The 18,606-nt window shown below is 36.0% G+C and overlaps 1 protein-coding gene across 2 annotated transcripts in view; it reads left to right on the forward strand.

The window, feature by feature from the left end:
• Positions 1 to 18,606, forward strand: part of LOC111047594 (paired box protein Pax-6-like) — a 121,110-nt gene that overhangs the window by 52,660 nt on the left and 49,844 nt on the right. For both annotated transcript variants that reach the window (XM_039439400.1, XM_039439401.1), the window contains 2 exons: positions 8,292 to 8,434; positions 11,664 to 11,761. In XM_039439400.1, the coding sequence (XP_039295334.1) occupies positions 8,292 to 8,434; positions 11,664 to 11,761 (241 nt within the window). The remainder of the gene's footprint in view (positions 1 to 8,291; positions 8,435 to 11,663; positions 11,762 to 18,606) is intronic.

The raw sequence follows: 18,606 nt of genomic DNA on the forward strand, positions 1-18,606 counted from the left end.
ATCTCGTAATCGGACAGAAAAATTCGCTCTCACATTTTTTTAGATTCTAGAATTCAGAATAAAATGAGATCATTCGGAACTCTCTATCTCCAATGAGTACCTACTGAGTTATGATTTTTCAAAAGTGAGTGAAATTTGAAGAAAAAATCTATTTTGATGAATTTTAGTTTTTGATCTACAATATCTTCCGATTGTTACCATTTAGATGTATAATTCAAAATCCCTCTGGGCGTATTTTTGTGCTCTACAACCTGAGATCGGGTAGAGCGCTCTATCTCATATAGATTTCCAGGCTCCTTGTATTGTGAAAAACACCTAATTTTCAGCTTCAACCATCATCACCAACTACATTGTCCTCACATTGATATTTCTCACAATGACATAAGTTCATGAGATTATGTTCTATAAGAATCACTCGTTAGATGCACATCATTTCAGTATTTCCTAGTGGAGAGGCGCGCTTTTAAGGACACCTCAAGGATCAAAATTTCAAACACTTATAACTTTTGACACAATGCTCAGATTCCATCGTACTACACTGCATTCTCCCTGGCTCGTGAAGGCGGACCAAAATCATGCATCATAAGTCAAAATCGGTTGAAAAATGGACAATTTATTGTTGAGTGTACTTAAGCCCATATTCCAATACACAAAAAATGGCCAATTTCTATATTCAAAATTATTTCAACAAGGATACACAGGACGCAGGTAGGACACAAGGACATGCAGGATAAATAAAAGGATAACGAGACACATATTTTCGAGAATACCACCACTCAAAACTGCAACAAGAACTCAGGATTCACAGGATAAATAAAAGGATAACGCACTCATGAATCGACCAAACAGGCAAGCGTTGAGCCAGATAGTCACAGTACACCCCTTCCCCTAACCAACCCCGTCTGACAGTGTCGGAAGGTTTAATGCTATTAAACCACGCCCCATTTGAGCCGCCAGAACCCCTCAAACCCCAGGAAGGGGGACCCTCTGTACCCACCCCTCGTCATATTATACACACAAAACGCCATAGGCTTGCTCTGCTCTCTCTTTCTACGGTAAGTGAAGCCGATGATAACAGAGAGGCTTACCGACTGTATGTGAACAGGGCTTTGCGGTGTATCAGCTGGATGAGTGTATTCATAGTCTACATTGTATGATGCTCTTATGAAGCTGGCATATTGGACTGAGGTCTCAACTAATCGATCACATTCGTGTTTGTTTCACTAGTGTTCGGTTTCACGAAGCTCGGTCAAGACTTTTGAACATGGTCACGCCGGGTACGCTACAGTGTACACTATGATAATTAGGCTTTTATCTATAATTGAGCGAACGAAGTGAGGTCTAAGATTCAAGTCGATGGTTTGGCATTTCTCTTAATGTTTAAATGTTTATATGTTGCGCATTTACGGCGAAACGCGGTAATAGATTTTCATGAAATTTGACAGCTATATTCCTTTTTAAATTACGCGTCGACGTATATACAAGGTTTTTGGAAATTTTTCATTTCAAGGATAATATAAAAGGAAAAAGGAGCCTCCTCCATACGCCAATATTAGAGTAGAAATCAGACTATAGAATTAGGCCTATTCATCATAAATCAGCTGACAAGTGATTACACAGATGTGTGGAGAAGCCAGTCTATTACTGTATTTGTATAAGGTCTATAGTTTCAATCAAAGACCTTGAAGAGGTATGCATCTTTAAGCTGGGTTTACACCAAAGTTATTAACAAAATCAGTCAACAAAAATGTTAATAACTTAATCCTTATAGATTCTATTAAATTGAACGCAAGTTGACAAACACACATGTTCATCATGTGTATGATAAGTTATGTTCAATCTAATATAATCTATAAGGATTGAGTATGGAATACAAATTCAAACGTGAACTGATTTTGTTAACATTTAAAACAGTTGAAATCAGGTACTTGTGGATGAGAATACTGCGTGATGTCTACTGTTCACAGAACTACTAGTAACGCCAGTAACGACAGTCGAGAGTATTGACTTGAGAATCATAAGTAACGAATCAGAGCGAATCAAGTGAGAATCATCGTCACATAGTAACGACAGTAACGTACAGTTGCGTATAGTTGCAATTGTAACGACAGTATCGCCTTAGGAATTATAAGTTGCGAATCATTTATGCGCCACAAACACGCGCTCTTTTAATCAGCTGATGTTTTATGCTTATTACATCTGGATTTTCGTTTGGGCGTAAAATTTCGCAGTCGACGACGACAAGCGTTGTTATGTTGACATGAATGTCCAAATTTCAAGAGTGCTGAAACAGCTGATCAAATAACTTTTCATTATTTGTCATCATTATTCAAGAATTAAATATTTCTAATAATCTCAACATATTGCCATTTAAAAGTATAAAATAGTATAAACTCAACCTCCCCCATTGAAACATAATTGAACATAATCTTTTAGGTTATTTAGACAAATTTAAATCTACCCAATCTGAGATCCTCACCCTGTCGTGGTCGACGACGGCATTTACGCACAAGCAAGAACTCAGCTTTACACTCAACCCTCAGTGGAGAGAGAAGAAGAGCTTTATGATGACACAGAAGAGCATGAGAGAGGGAAATATTGAAGAAATGCAACTGAGCGTTTAACGAGAATGTGAATATTGAGAGAGAAATAAAGGAAAAGCAAAAGAGGGCCAAACGTATTTATTGATTAGTCATGAATGTTAAGTCGGAATGGAAAACTAAGAGCCGTTTGCACAAAAGCCGGTTAAATGTTAACCGTGATTAATTCCACGGGAACTAATCAGAGAAACCGTCTTATCCAAAAGGACTTTTCTGATTGGTTCTCGTGGAATTAACCGCGGTTTTAATTTAACCGGCTTGTGTGCAACCGGGCCGGAGTCGGATAGAGAAAATTCAGAGAAAGGAGAATTACAGGAAAGAACGGAAGAGGAGAGAAAATCTGGAAAGTAAGAAGATGTTATAAAGTAAAGAAAGTTTGGAGAAGAAAGTTTAAGGAATTAAGAGGGAAAGATGGATCGAAGATTGGGAGAAGAAAACCCTTGAAAAAAGTAGAAGGGAAACAAAGGAATATCAGAGATTGACAATGGTGTAATAACCGAAACCGGTCTTTCTAGTTATCAATAAATCAGTGGTTTTTTGACAATTTCTTAGTCTTTTTCATTCAATATGAATAATTACCACAATATCAACTTCTCAACTACACAAAAAGTGAAACAAAGGAACATGAAGAAATGAGGAACAGAATTGAAGAAGGACAAAAACGTGGAAAGTAGTTGTGAAGAATGTGAAGAAGGCAAATATCGGTAAGAAGGAAAGAAAAGGAGAATCACAAAGAAGTGGTGACGTAAAGAGTATAATATTCAGTATACACTACTACAGTGGGAGGTCCAACAAATACGCTTCTCTCTCCTTTTTCTTCCCTTTATTTCCCTATTTTTGTCTCTGTTTACCTGCAGGAGGTCCACTCAAAAAGGGGTAGATTCCCCCTCTCCTTCTTCTTCTCCTTCTTCTATATTGACATACGTCGAACAGTCTCCGCTGCAAGTCGATATAGAGAGAGAGAGAGCCTAGTCTACTCCAGAGAGAAAATATCGTCTTTCGCTTTGTGATGCTGTTTGTTGTTGTTTTTTGTCCTTCTTTCTTCTCTTTGTTGTTCTTTTCTGCTGAACTGCTTCTCCAGAGAGGGTTTGACGTTTTAATCAGGGTGAGAGATTGACATGTGGTGGTGAGATTGAGGGTGGCGATAATAAATTCGAGATTGGTGAGATTGTAATCAGTGATTAGTGAGGGATTGGCGTCTCATGGGACATCTCGAAATTCATGTAGTTATTGTGACGGTGATTGTTGGTCATGAACATTCATGATCACACACATTGATAGATAGAAGTGTGATTATTCTTATTTAATTTGGTTTCCAACTTTTCTAAATTCTAAATTTCTAGTTTATAAATGTGTTGGACTCAAAATTGGGCAAAAATCATGAAGTGTAATCATAACCTATTTTTGGACAATTTCTATCGAAATTTGGGAAAGGAACAGTTTGGGCTTAAAGCCTGTTGTGCCTTTCCCAATCATTCATAGTTGAGAATTATATTGTATCTATCAACGTATAAATAAATAATTTATCACTTATGTTCCTTGTTCATTCTCTATATTTATTACTCTGTAATATAATTTTATTCATTCCACAAAGATTCATTCACTATATCATCCTATTCATTCAACAAAGATTCATTGACTAATCCTATTATATTAAGCGAGCAATCTCTGTATTTTATATATTACCTGGTTATTTCAATATCTGGTTATTCATGTTTAACGGATCTCGAAAACGGCTCTAACGATTTTCACAAAATTTGGAACATAGAAGGTTTATTATATAAAGATTCGATTGCACTAGGTCTCATACTTGAGAAAACTCGCTGAACGACATAAAAAGGATAATTCCATCCTTGGCTGAAACAGCTGTGGATAGTAAAAAAGTGAGTGAGCGAGTGAGTATGTGAAAAATCAAAATATCGCATCCCCGAAATTCATAAGATGACGTATAACCAGTGAAAAATAAACGCGATAATTTTAGAGAATTGTGTTCTGTTTATCGATAAATAAAAATAACGAGCGAAGCTCGGTGCCCCGATATACTATAATTTATGCAGGAGTGATATTTTATTTTATACTGGCAGGTAACCCGTGGTCCGCAAGGGTCTATTTTGAAACTTGAAGTAATGAAATCTTGAAGAATTATAAACAGGCCTATAACCATCCTCAGTTAATTAAAGAATCTATATGCAAAATTTCAAGTTAATCAGTCCAGTAGTTCAGACGTGATGCGTCAAATATAATAATTCTCCTATCCCCTACGTGTATAAGCTAGTTCTTTCCCTTATTATAGTTCAAATTGGAAGAACTATTCCAAATATTGAAATAGTTCCCAAATCTATTCATCATATTTTTTTTTTTATTAGACTTATTCTGAATATTAGGTATTGATTACGGTTCTCCGATACCTCTGGGAGGTGTAAGAATGATTTCTCAGTATCTTACTGGTTTTAAAAAGCTGAAAATTTTCTAATTTTTGGTCTACAATCGTCGATAGAGTGATTTTCGAGTGAGTAAATTTAGTTTAATTCAGTTCAGCTCAGGTTGTAGTGCACAGAAAGTGAGTCCTATGAGATCCAAGTAAAGCTTTTCAAAAAATTCGGACGATGTGCTACGTTATCTAAATTTGGGAGAGGAATAGCACAAGGTTACCTTATTTTTCCTCTCCCTATCATTTCGATAATGTACTTATTGTATAAATTAATAAAAGGTGAAAACAGAACGAGTAAGTCGCGGTGAAGATCGATGCCACTGAACTGCTGGCAATGATAAGAACATTTGGAGTCAAATTTGAAGAATTTGAAGTCAAATTTGGAAAATTTGAAGTCAAATTTATAAGAACATTTTGATATAGATATAGAAGGTCGATCGCTGGCTGAAATCTTCATATCGACCTGACCTCATCAATATTTAATCATTTTCGCAATTTCTTCTTCCACTATATAGAATTCGACTTCCTTCATTCTTTGCAGCTACAACCTATGAGTTATTAGTTCTCTCCTCATAAAACAGCAAATTTTTGTGGTGTAATGTACTACATAAGAATACATTATATTCAACTTTTATTTGAATTTAGTTCACACAGCTTACATAATTCTTTTCAGAATTAAATTCTCTACAATTTTTATTGCGAAAAATTATTTGTTTACTGGTGATTAAAGAAAGTTATTGGGCATCAAACGTAGAAGTCTGTTTTTCTACTTAGATTTTATGCATATTTCAACTTTTTTCTCAAAAACTACTCACACTACAGCTTCCAGACTAGTTTTATTCAATTTTTCAGATGTTATTCCATATATTTCCAGCATAAGTTTTTCAAAAACTAGTCCCCAAACAATTCAGCATCGGCGTATTTCACCAGAGGAACTGAATTCCGGGCGAAATCTTTCACCCTGTATAGCTCGCTAATGAAGCGTTTATGGATATATGTTAATATGAACTTTTTTCTTATTTCTACCTCTACTATCACGTATTAAAATATTTTACCATAATTATGAATCACCCTGTATATTGTAATCTACATAAAATAATAAAGTACTCAATAAATCAATCTCTCACTTCTTATTTCCTCTTTATCATCAACCTCTCCTTCTTCACCTTGTTCTCTCCTCTCCACACCTCTCACTGAATCACTCACTCTCTCTCTCTCTTATTCTTACATCAACATACTCTCCTCCCTTACCTTGTCCTCCTCTCTTTCAGCCACATACCACATACAAACAATACTCCACAAACTTCTCTCTCCAGTTTGGCATCATCGGGCACACCAAACAAAACACAATGACCCTCCATTTTGTTTGTTTTTGTTGCCCCTCGACTCACATTCTGATAAAAATTCATCTTACTCTTTCGCCGCTCGCACTGTATTCTTTCATCATCACATGCTGTACTTTTCTTTGCCACGATGTTCTCATTATATTCGAGCAAAATAGTAGTGTAGCTCACTGATAAAACAACGCAAGGGCACTCCTTTATTTCTGTTTTCATTTTCCTCGAGGGACTTTTCAAGAAGAGAAAGGGTTCTGTTGCTTTGATTACTTAAGTAGTGTTAGAAGGGCGTGGATAGAAAGAATCGAACGGGTTTTTTTCCTGTGAAGAGGTACAGCATTGCGTAAATACAAATTAGTCATGCTTGATTTGTTAAATAGGGATGCAAAAATATTCTCAAAGAATCAAAAAAATATTTTTGTAAGTGGGAAACGAACGTTGAAAGTCAGTTGAACTACAAGATCTTATACAAGCCCTTCTTTTTGACAAGATTATTGACTTCAAGTACTGAACAGGAAGAGTTTTGGGTCTGTTTTTCCCCACGATTCCTTTATTTGAAGGTACAAATCATATATGGACAACAAAAAAATCTCACTTTTTTATTTTATTACAATATCACAAAACGTAATATTACACTTATTCAAGCTCTTTCAAGCATGACTGCATATGGGAAAATGTGATTAGGGTTTAGAGGAGAAATTACATTGAATTCGTTTTGCCTCTCGAGTGATGTTTGCATATTGATACAGTATCATCTCAGCTTGATACATAATACCATAACTTGATACAAAACTTCCAAATAGGAATGAATTCTACAAACCATGGAATATCTTCTTATGCTATCTCATCTCTATGGTATCACCATAAATGATACAGCATCAACACAATATGATACAGTATCATCTCAGCTTGATACATAGTACCATAACTTGATACAAAATTTCAAATAGGAATGAATTCTACAAACCATGGGATATCTTCTCATGCTATCTCTTCTCTATAGTATCACCATAAATGATACAGAATCAACACAATATGATACAGTATCATCTCAGCTTGATACATAATACCATAACTTGATACAAAACTTCCAAATAGGAATGAATTCTACAAACCATGGAATATCTTCTTATGCTATCTCATCTCTATGGTATCACCATAAATGATACAGCATCAACACAATATGAAACAGTATCATCTCAGCTTGATACATAGTACCATAACTTAATACAAAACTTCAAATAGGAATGAATTCTACAAACTATGGGATACCTTCTTATGCTATCTTTTCTCTATATGGTATCACAATAAATGATACAGTATCAACACAATATGATACAGTATCATCTCAGCTTGATACATAGTACCATAACTTGATACAAAACTTCAAATAGGAATGAATTCTACAAACCATAGGATATCTTCTTAAGCTATCTCTTCTCTATGGTATCACCATAAATGATACAGTATCAACACAATATGATACAGTTTCATCTCAACTTGATACACCACACCATAATTTGAACGTCCAAACTTTGAATGGATTCTATAAACCGTTGGTTATCTTCTTATGCAATCATTTCTGTATGGTATCACTATAAATGATTCAGTATCAACACAATATGATACAGTATCATCTCAACTTGATACTCAGCACTATAATTTGATACAAAACTTCCAACTATGAATGAATTCTACAAACCCTGGGATATCTTCTTATGCTATCTTTTCTCTACGGTTATAAACAATCTCGAGCAATGCTAGAAGCAATAATACTTATTCAGATCTTCTGTGTTTGAAGACATAATAACCGAAATTGCAGTTGACTCTACTAATACACAATGTTCCGAAATTGCTGAATTTACTATACAGAGTGTTCCGAAATTGCAGAATCTTCTAATACAGAGTGTTCCGAAATTGCAGGTATCATCAATAAACCGAGTTCTCCGAAACCTGGCCGCCCAGAAAGAGGTGCATAGCTCGGTGTCACCCGCACCTGACTCAGTCTACGACAAGCTGAGGCTCCTCAACGGTCAAGCAACGGCTTGGCCTAGACCGAACCCATGGTGAGTCACAATATCTCATTTCAATTTAGTGATTATTCATAGATAACTAATGATCGAATTCATATTTCAATAAATAATGAGATGAATTAGTTATCTACTCACTCAAGTTGATATCTATGGCTGTAGAATGAAGAATTTGTTACCCATTATGAGTCACAATATTACATTCTAATTCATAATTATCAATAAATAATTGATAATTGGATTAATAATCCAATAAATGATGAGATGAATTAGTTATCTACTTACTCAAGTTGATACCTCTAGCTGCTGAATGAGGAAGTTGTTGCCCATTATGACCCCCAATATATTTCATTTGAATTTATAATTATTCATGAATAATCAATAATTGAATAATTTATTCTAAAAAAATGAGAGAAATTAGTTATACTACTCACCAAAGTTGAAGATATCTCCAACTGCAGAATAAAGGAGTTGTGTCAGTCAGCTTCTAGTTCTGGAAATGAAAGATGAAGAATAATAAACGATCTACCTTCAATATAAAAAGGAGTTCTACAACGATAAAGCTTTTCAATAGCATTGCGGTCCTGGATAGTGGCCGATCTATGGAAAAATTAGTTGGCAAATTCCTCCCTTCCCACACAGGAATTATTTTTTCCTACAGATACCTTGAAAAGTGACTATTTATGCACTGATTGCAGGCCGCAAAGAATCACTTTTCCGCACTAGTGCGCAAAGTGAGTACTTTGCGTACTCGAGATTTGCAGCATGATAACTCAAAATAGTTGATAGGTTATATGGAGCACCAGTGCAGCAAAATCAAAATTAAGTTGGTAACTGCACTCATAGTGAGGCCCACGTTATAATGACAGTGGAGAACAGCATTGCCTTGCCTGCCATTATAAGTGCCTTCATTATTGTCATTTCAATGCTTACATAACATAAACCTTCTTCAAGCAGTCACATAAATTTTCAATTGAGTTACTAATCATTATAATTCAATTATTATTATTCAATTTTAAATAAATTAAGGTTTTATTAATAATAAAATTACACAGAAAAACATTTGATGGATTTCAGGGAATTTTACCCATAATTACCCAATTTTAATATTTAATGGTAACTGTAGGAAAATTCAATGTGAAATACGTGCGCAAAGTTCGTTTGCTGCACTCAAGAAACCATTCCGCCCTCGCCTACGGCTCGGGCGTAAACGTTTCTTTCGGTGCAGAAAACTGTCACTTTGCGCACTAGTTGCACAAATAACTAATTTGAGGAGACAATAACAAATCATATGAATATGATCGGGAAAGATCAACTGGCATGGCCCAAAACTATTCTATTCCAAAATTTCGATAATGAATAATAGTCCAGTCACTATATACATTGGTGCATGCAATTTAAATTGTAGTTCTGATTCTTTAATATATTATTTCGGTACATAAGAGAAGTCCAGAACCAATTTCTTCATGCAAAATTTCCTTGTGACCATTTTTTGTGTATCGGAATATGGGCTTAAGTACACTCAACAATAAATTTCCCAGTCTCCGACCGAATTTGACTTATGATGCATGATTTTGGACCGCCTTGACGAACCGAGAAGAATGAAGTGTAGTACGATGAAATCTGAGCATTGTGTCAGAAGTTATAAGTGTTTGAAATTTTGATCCTTGAGGTATCCTTAAGCGCGCCTCTCCACTAGGAAATACTGAAATGAAGTGCATCTAATGGATTCTCATAGAACATAATCTTATGAACTTATATCATTATGTGAAATATCAATGTGAAGACTATGTAGTTGGTGATGATGGTTGAAGCTGGAAATTAGGTGTTTTCCATAATTCAAGGAGCATTGTTGTCAGGTGTACCTGGAAATCTTCATGAGATAGAGCGCTCTACCTGATCTCAGATTCTAGAGCAAAAAAATACGCCCAGAGGGATTTTGAATCATACATCTAAATGGTAACAATCGGAAGATATTGTTGATCAAAAACTAAAATTCATCAGAATTGATTTTTTCTTCAAATTTCACTCAGTTTTGAAAAATTTTAACTCAGTACTCATTGGAGATAGAGAGTTCCGAATGATCTCATTTTATTCATAATTTCATAATCTAGAAAAAAAAGCGAGAGCAAATTTTTCTGTTCGATTACGAAATTTGGCAGAAATAGCTGAAAACTGGAAAATGATCCGAAAATACGTGGTTTTTCGGCCACTCTGTATCTAGCACAAGGAAATTTTGCATGAAGAAATTGGTTCTGGACTTCTCTTATGTACCCAAATAATATATTAGAAAATCAGAACTACAATATAAATTGCAAGCACACCCCCTTTTTTATGTCTATATTGACTGGACTATAACATTTCCGAACAAATAGGTTATGTTTTTACTGTTGAAAGTTGAAGTTTCAGGTTTATTAGCCCACATGTTGCTGGAGTAGCTGCCGAAATGTAACGTTCCATTTCGATACTCGTACAATGTTTATGCCATTTTTCAAATGTTTTCTAATAAGTAAAAATTATCATTATAATCCTGATCATGATCGACCGGTCATTTATTGAAGATGAAATGGTTTCATGATTCGTACTTCAGGGATTGATCACAATATCTATCTGAAGGATGCAAGAAGATCCTTCATAGGAGAAACCTCTTCTGTATAAATAGGAGTTTCTTCGATCATAGTCATGGAAAATGAACTTTTGAATAGCTTCTTCCAAATTAGAATATTCTAGAGGATTACTTTATAGGCCTGAACGAATGTATACTTGCCAAAGCTTGGATGTGTTGATTATGTCTGACTTGAATGTGTTAATATGGTCGTGGTTTTCTGTAAAGTGTGAAGTTTTTAGCTCAAAAATTTCTAGTTTAATTCAAAATTTAGACTTTTTGAATACGGTTAAGTTACTGTTCTAGATTTTTTGATTCTAGACTCTAATAGTATCTATTTGATTCAAAATTTGCTTGTTCATCTGAGTATTGAAGAGTGCAAATTGTATTTTGAAAAGTGAAAGTGACATAACCAACATTTTGATTTGGACAGTATAGTATAAATTGGAAATGGGACAGTTTTGGGCATGAGCCTGTTGTGCCTTTCCACATGTCAAGTATTTGTATACAATTTGATCAATAAATCAGTGTTTTTTTTTGGACAATTTCTTAGTCTTTTTCATTCAATATGAATAATTACCACAATATCAACTTCTCAACTACACAAAAAGTTATAAAAGATTGTTTTCATGATTTAATTCTGATTTTATTAATTTACAGGTACCCCTCAAGTGGAGGAAGCCCCTTCTCCTTACAACCGAGCGCTGTTAGTCCATCTATAATGACCGAAGTCCCCGATATGCCTTCAATAAAAAAAGGTAGGATTTTTAATCACCATTTCATATTGAAAGAATAACACAGTTCATAATCTAATCTTTCAAGAGAAGGATCTCAATCGAGGATGTATTTTAATCCAATTAGTCCTAATTTACAATCAAAAAGTAGAATCGAATTAGAAAAATAGGGTGACGATTCTGACGATTCTTTTCTCTCAATTGTTTGCACTCTGCTCCTTGAGAGTCAATCTGATTTCCCATGGTTGTTCACAATCTCTCTCTCTCACTCCCTTTGTCTTTGTCTCTCCCTCCGCGATTCCCTATCATTGTCTGTTTCTTTCTCCCTCTTTTGCTGCCAAAGATCATTATCCGTCAATTGAGATTGAAAAAGAACTGCGCTAAGAATTTCGCAGCCAATTTGTTTCTTTTCTATGTCGGGATATATTTTTGCAAACTAAACAAGATGATGATATCGGAGATCTCCAGCAGTGAAGGATGAAGGATGAAGGGATGTAGCAGAGAAAAAGGAGAGGAAAAAGGAGTGGCAGGAGAAAAAGAAGAAGAAGATGGGAAGACGAAGAAACTGAAGGAGAGGATGAAGAAGAAGGAGGGAAGGAAGAAGTAGAAGGAGGCGGAGAGGAAGGAGAAGTTGAAGAAGAAAAAGACAGGAGAAGAAGGAGTGGAAGAAGCAGTAGGAGAGGAAGAAGGAGAAGGAGAAGAGGTAGGAGGAGAGGCAGTAGAAGAAGAAGTGAAGGCAGGATAATAAGAAGAAGGAGAAGAAGAAGAGGAAGAAGAGAAGGGAGAGGAGGAAGAAGAAAAATACAGTAGAAGAAGAAGCAGGAGAAGAGGAAGAAGGAGATGGTGAAGATGATGAAGGAGAGGCAGTAGAAGGAGAAGTGGTGGCTGGGTAATAGAAAGAAGGAGAAGAAGAAGAAGAAGAAGAGGAGAAGAAGAAGAAGAGAAGAAGAAGAAGTGTAGCGGGAAAGTCAGTCCGACGGAAGTCAGAATCTCCCGTGGTTTTCAGACAATACGAAAGTCTAGTAGTTTAGCCTACCTGCTCACAGCGGTGGTTTAGTACTAGAGGCGTTTAGTGCTTTCACATTTGAAAAGATGTGAACAAAACGACATGTTTAGAGGGATGTGTACACCGATTGTTGGTCGGTAAAGTGGTAATTGATCGTAAAATTGATTCTCACATCAATTAGGTGATAGAAATGTTGAAAGGAATTGACAAGCCCAATATCATATACACGATCTGATAAGAACAATCTCAATAGGTTGTTCCGGGTACTGATTATCATGATAATTTTGTGTATCAATGATGAAAATTTGTAGATATTTTATTAAAATCTTTTAACCATTATATGGTTACAGCTCATTTCATAAGATGTTCATACTCTAGACAAACATAGACCTGAGAAGATTTGTGTGAGAGTAGCTTTTTCGTTACAGTACTTCTGAATTTCCATGAAAAATTTTCCCGCTAGTATTCGAGTAATATTTGAGAAGAAAGACATCCACCCAGAAATATTTAAAAATATTCCATATTATAGTGAGGTTCACGTTAAAATGTCAGTTAAGAGGCATCAAGTATTTGATCAACATTGGTTTTGCAAATTGTTTTAACAAAACTGGTTTGACATCAAAACGTGAATAATCATAGTAGACTGATTCCTGCTCTAATAAAATAAGTATGATATTAATACCTGAAATCATGATTATTTCAATTAGGATTCAATGAATTTTCAGTTTCATTTCACATACTTCTTGAAATTAAAAAACTCGTAGCATTCTAAACTGTGATGCTGGAAGAAACTGGAGGAGAGGAAGAAGAAGAAGAAGAAAAGAAGAAGAAGAAGAAGAAGAAGGAGAAGGTGGAGGAGCAGAGGGAGGAGAAGGAGCAGGAGAAGAAGAAGTAGGAGAAGGAGAAGAAGAAGAAGAAGAAGAAGGAGATAAGAGCCGCCATCTTTTTGTTGATGTTCGTGGGGTGTTGGATGATATCTACTGTTCTTCTAGACGAGTTTAATAAGAGAGGGGAGTCTTGTCTCCATCGTTAAAAGATGCCTAACAGATAGAGAGGGAAGAGAGGTGATATAATGCAAAGGAAGCCATACTATTAGAGATAGTCTTGCCACCATATATATAATTTTATAATAACCTATGCAAGGCAATAGCTATATTCTCTGAGAAGACATTTTCGGGGAAGTTACTACAAGTATCTTCTTCATCTTCTCCTCCTGTCTACTTCTTCTCTTTCTCCTTCTCCTGCTTCTTCTTCTTCTTCTTCTTTTTCTTCATTTTCTTCTTCTTCTCCTTCTCCTACTTCTCCTTCTCCTGCTCCTTCTCCTCCCTCTGCTCCTCCACCTTCTCCTTCTTTTCCTACTTCTTCTTCTTTTTCTCCTCCTTCTCCTCCGCTTCTCATTTCTCTACCTATTGCATTTCTCCCTTTTCCCCTCACATCTTCCAACACTTCCAAATTCTCGTTTCTCTCTTCTTCTCAGAGAATTTTTCTCTCTCAGAGCTCTGTGTTGAGTTCTAGAGCTTCATAGAGTTCGGCTGAGCTAAGAAGGTACGAGAGGATGGGGAATGTTTTTAAACTTTTATAATTTCCCCTTCTAGTTTTGCGGTGAGGTGGAACCTCCAAGATTTTCAGGTTTTCGTGTACTTTCTTAGGAAAACTATAATGTATTTCGCCTTCATGCCACAAGCAATTTCAAGTCTTTTTATTTTCCCCCTTTTTCTTCATTTTCTTCTTCTCCTTCGAGTTTCTTCATTTTCGCTTCATCGTATTATCGGAAGCATCTAGTATACAAATTCTGCCACATAAGTAGCCTAATTCATTCACATTCTTGAAATAGAGAGTAAAAACCAAAAAATCCTTTTTTTGACTACAAAGCTCCATTTTTAAGCTGCTGAGAAAGGGTATGCTGAGATAAGGCCGGCCACTAACGACAGGACAAGTGTGTCGAACATGTATGAAAGGTCATGTCTTCGAACGAAAAAGACATTCACGTGAAAAAATTGAAGATACAAAAACCATGTTTTATTCCATTCTACTCGACCTCGGAAAAATTTGAGGTTTCCGCAACCGTTTACCGTTGACATACTTGTTCTGTCGTTAGTGGCCGGCCTAGGAGATACTTCAGTTGTCCTATTGTTGTGTGTGATACTCTAAAGGTGCGTACAGATATACGCGCCGTGAACATGAGCAATTCATTTTTAATCAGCTGACTATATCTGTACTTTTACAGAAACGGTATAATATATAGATATAAAAAGCTTGGCATCAGCTGATTAAAAGTGAATTGCTCATGTTAGCGGCGCTTAAATCTGTACGCACCTTAATATTGTACTATAGTGAGGTCCACGTTATAATGACAGTATTTGATCAACTTTGGTTTTGCTATCCTTGTCTATCATTCGACAAAGACGGTGGTACTATCCTTTTCTAGGTCCACAACGATGACAATTATGTTTTTGACAGTGTAGAAATATAATAAATTAGTAAATGCAGAGAATCGGCATCGCTATTCTTTTATCTTTATTCACTGCCATTCTAACGCGGATCACACTATAGCTGTATTGTGGGCTAAGACCCTGACATTTTATATGAATCTTCAACTAAAAAACCGTTGACCAAAAAATCAATATAATAATCTATTACACAGTTATTGAAAATACGCCCTGTAAATTTCAAAATATTGTGAATATAACAAATTCATGATTATGCAAAATATAGTAGACCTATGCCAAGGATTTATGAAATGAAGCAAATCTCCAGTGGATATATCTCAGTCCGAGACATGCATCTCCCATACGACGTTACAGCGTTGCTAATGGGTTGTTGACTTCAACGCAGATGGGTGTTGTTGGAATTTAATTAGTGCATGAAAAGGGGATGATCCACCCTCTCCTCACCCTTAAATACCCCTCTCCACCCCTTAAATACCTCCCGTCATCCCCCAAATCACTCCCAAGGGGAAGCTAGACTTAAGCGTCCATGATCTCCCACCCTTACGGTTTTTCAATTTAAATTAACACGCACCAAACAAGTGGTCAGAAGATGATGGGGTGGGTGTAGAGGTGGGGTAGGTTGGAACTTGTTTAATTTATTATTTATGGGGTTATTAGTGTGCCCCTCCCGTTGGAAAGTGACCTCTTAGTTATTGGTTGTAGTATACCACCTCCCTGCACGCCTGTTTTTGTGACCACTGCTTTCCTTGTCTCGTTTAAAGCCATGTTTAGTAAGCCCCACGTTAATATTCATTGTCTTACAGAGACAACACAACTCGTATCGCCAGTACGTAGGCTCTACGGAGTTCATAACTAATATCGAGGCACCAAACTTCGCTCGTTATTTTTATTTATTGATAAACAGAACACAATTCTCTAAAATGATCGTGTTTATATTTCACAGGTGGCTATAATATGTCATCTTATGAATTTCGGGGATGCGATATTTTGGTTTTTCACATAGTCACTCGCTCACTCACTTTTTTACTATCCACAGCTGTTTCAGCCAAGGATGAATTACCATTTTAATGTCGTTCAGCGAGTTTTCCCAAGGATGAGACCTAGTGCAATCGAATTTGTATATCATAAACCCATTATGTTTCAAATTTCGTGAACATCGTTAGAGCCGTTTTTGAAATCCGTGGAACATAAATAACCAGATATAAAAATACAAATAACCAGATATGAAAATACAGAAATTGTTCGCTTAATATAATAGGATTTATTGATAAACAGAACACAATTCTCTAAAATGTTCGTATTAAATATTTCACAGGTAGCTATATGTCATCTTATGAATTTCGGGGATGCGATATTTTGATTTTCCACATACTCACTCGCTCACTCACTTTTTTATCATCCACAGCAACATCTTTTCCAGTCAAGGATGAATTATCCTTTTAATGTCGTTCAGCGATTTATCCCAAGGATGAAACCTAGTGCAATCGAATGTTTATATCATAAACCTATTATGTTCCAAAGTTCCTGAAAATCGTTAGAGCCGTTTTCGAGATCCGTTGAACATGAATAACCAGATATAAAAATAGTCAGATATAAAAATAACTAGATATATAAATACAGAAATTGCTCGCTTAATATAATAGGATTTATTGATAACAGAACACAATTATTATCTGTAATGATCGTTTTTATATTATTCATAGCTGGCTATAATAATATGTCTATGTAGTATAATAATTTATTAATATTACACTTTGGTTGGATTGTATTGTCATGTTGAGCTTTGTTTGATTTATGTATATGTATTTATGAGTGTGGAATAAATAAATTTGAATTTGAATTTGATGTCATCTTATGAATTTTGGGGATGCGATATTTTGATTTTTCACATACTCACTCGCTCACTCACTTTTTTACCATCCACAGCAACAGCTTTTTCAGTCAAGGATGAATTATCCTTTTAACGTCGTTCAGCGAGTTTTCCCAAGGATGAGACCTAGTGCAATCGAATTTTCATATCATAAACCTACAATGTTCCAAATTTCGTGAAAATCGTTAGAGCCGTTTTCGAGATCCGTTGAACATAAATAACCAGATATAAATATAAATATCCAGATATGAAAATACAGAAATTTCTCGCTTAATATAATAGGATATTATTATCTGTTAACTGACCCGCACACACACATCAATCAACTGCGAGAATATTTTAGGTCGGAGAATATTCGTCGAGAAGTGTTCTATATGTTTGACTAGCAGGTAACCCGTGCTCCGCAAGGGTCCAATTAAAAACTTGACTAACTGAGAACTTGACCTACTGAAATCTTGAAGAGTTTAAAATAGGCTAATAATTATCCTCGGTAAATTAAGAATCTATATGCAAAATTTCAAGTTATTCAGTTGAGTAATTCAGACGTGGTGATGCGTCATTTTTGAATTTTCTATCCCGTACGTGTATAAGCAAATTCTTTCCTTTATTATATTATAGATAGAACTGGAAACATTCGATTTATGTATTCTCTATGTTTGATGATGAAAATAGACCCAAACATCAAACCTATACGTTTCGTACGGTAGTTACCAAAAACGCTTTAGGCTAAACCCTGCACATTGTTACAGTAGCAGCTATTTAGCACGGCGGCATACGCCCTCCGTTCCACAAAGCTCAAACAAATTAATCTAAACGCACACACGCCAATGCACACACGAGCACCAAACAGCAAAGAGAGCAACAAAATGGATACAAATGAAAAAGAAACAGAATCGAATAATTGATAAAGGTGCAGGCTGCAAGAGAATCAGGTCTACCAAACAAACAAACCAAATTAATTGGTCGTCTGTGTGGCTTACACAGCGGAGGCAGACAGTGTCAGTTTCAGGCCTTAGCCCCGCGGTAAATGTTCAATGGAAACCCTCTTACTGGATCCTCCTCTCAATTCTACTCCTCCTCCACCCCTCACCATCATCCTCTTCCTCTTCTTCCTCCTCTTCCTCTTCCTCTTCCTCTTCCTACTCATCCTCCTCCTCTCATCCTCTTTTCATCGTCCTCCTTCTCCTCCACCTACTCCTCCTCCTCCTCCTCTTCTTCCTACTCATTCTCCTCCTCTCATCCTCTTTACATCGTCCTCCTCCTCCTCCTCCTCTCCCTCTTCTTCTCTCTCTCTCTCCTCTCATTTCTCCACCTCCTACTCCAACTCATCCACATCCTCCTCCCAAACCTCTGCACATCACCGACAGAGGGTTTGCTAGGGATGGCTGTTTGTAAGATCACCTTCAGGGCATTCTATGTGGTTGGTAACTGTGGGATTATGTATTCGCTTCACCTGTATTTGTATTTAATACATCTCTATTGTTGCTATTACAATTCGAAGCTCCATTCGGTTCATCTGTATTTGTAGCTATTTTAATTGGAG

This window comes from Nilaparvata lugens, chromosome 12, assembly GCF_014356525.2.
Source record: "Nilaparvata lugens isolate BPH chromosome 12, ASM1435652v1, whole genome shotgun sequence".
In the NCBI taxonomy this organism is placed as follows: domain Eukaryota; kingdom Metazoa; phylum Arthropoda; class Insecta; order Hemiptera; family Delphacidae; genus Nilaparvata; species Nilaparvata lugens.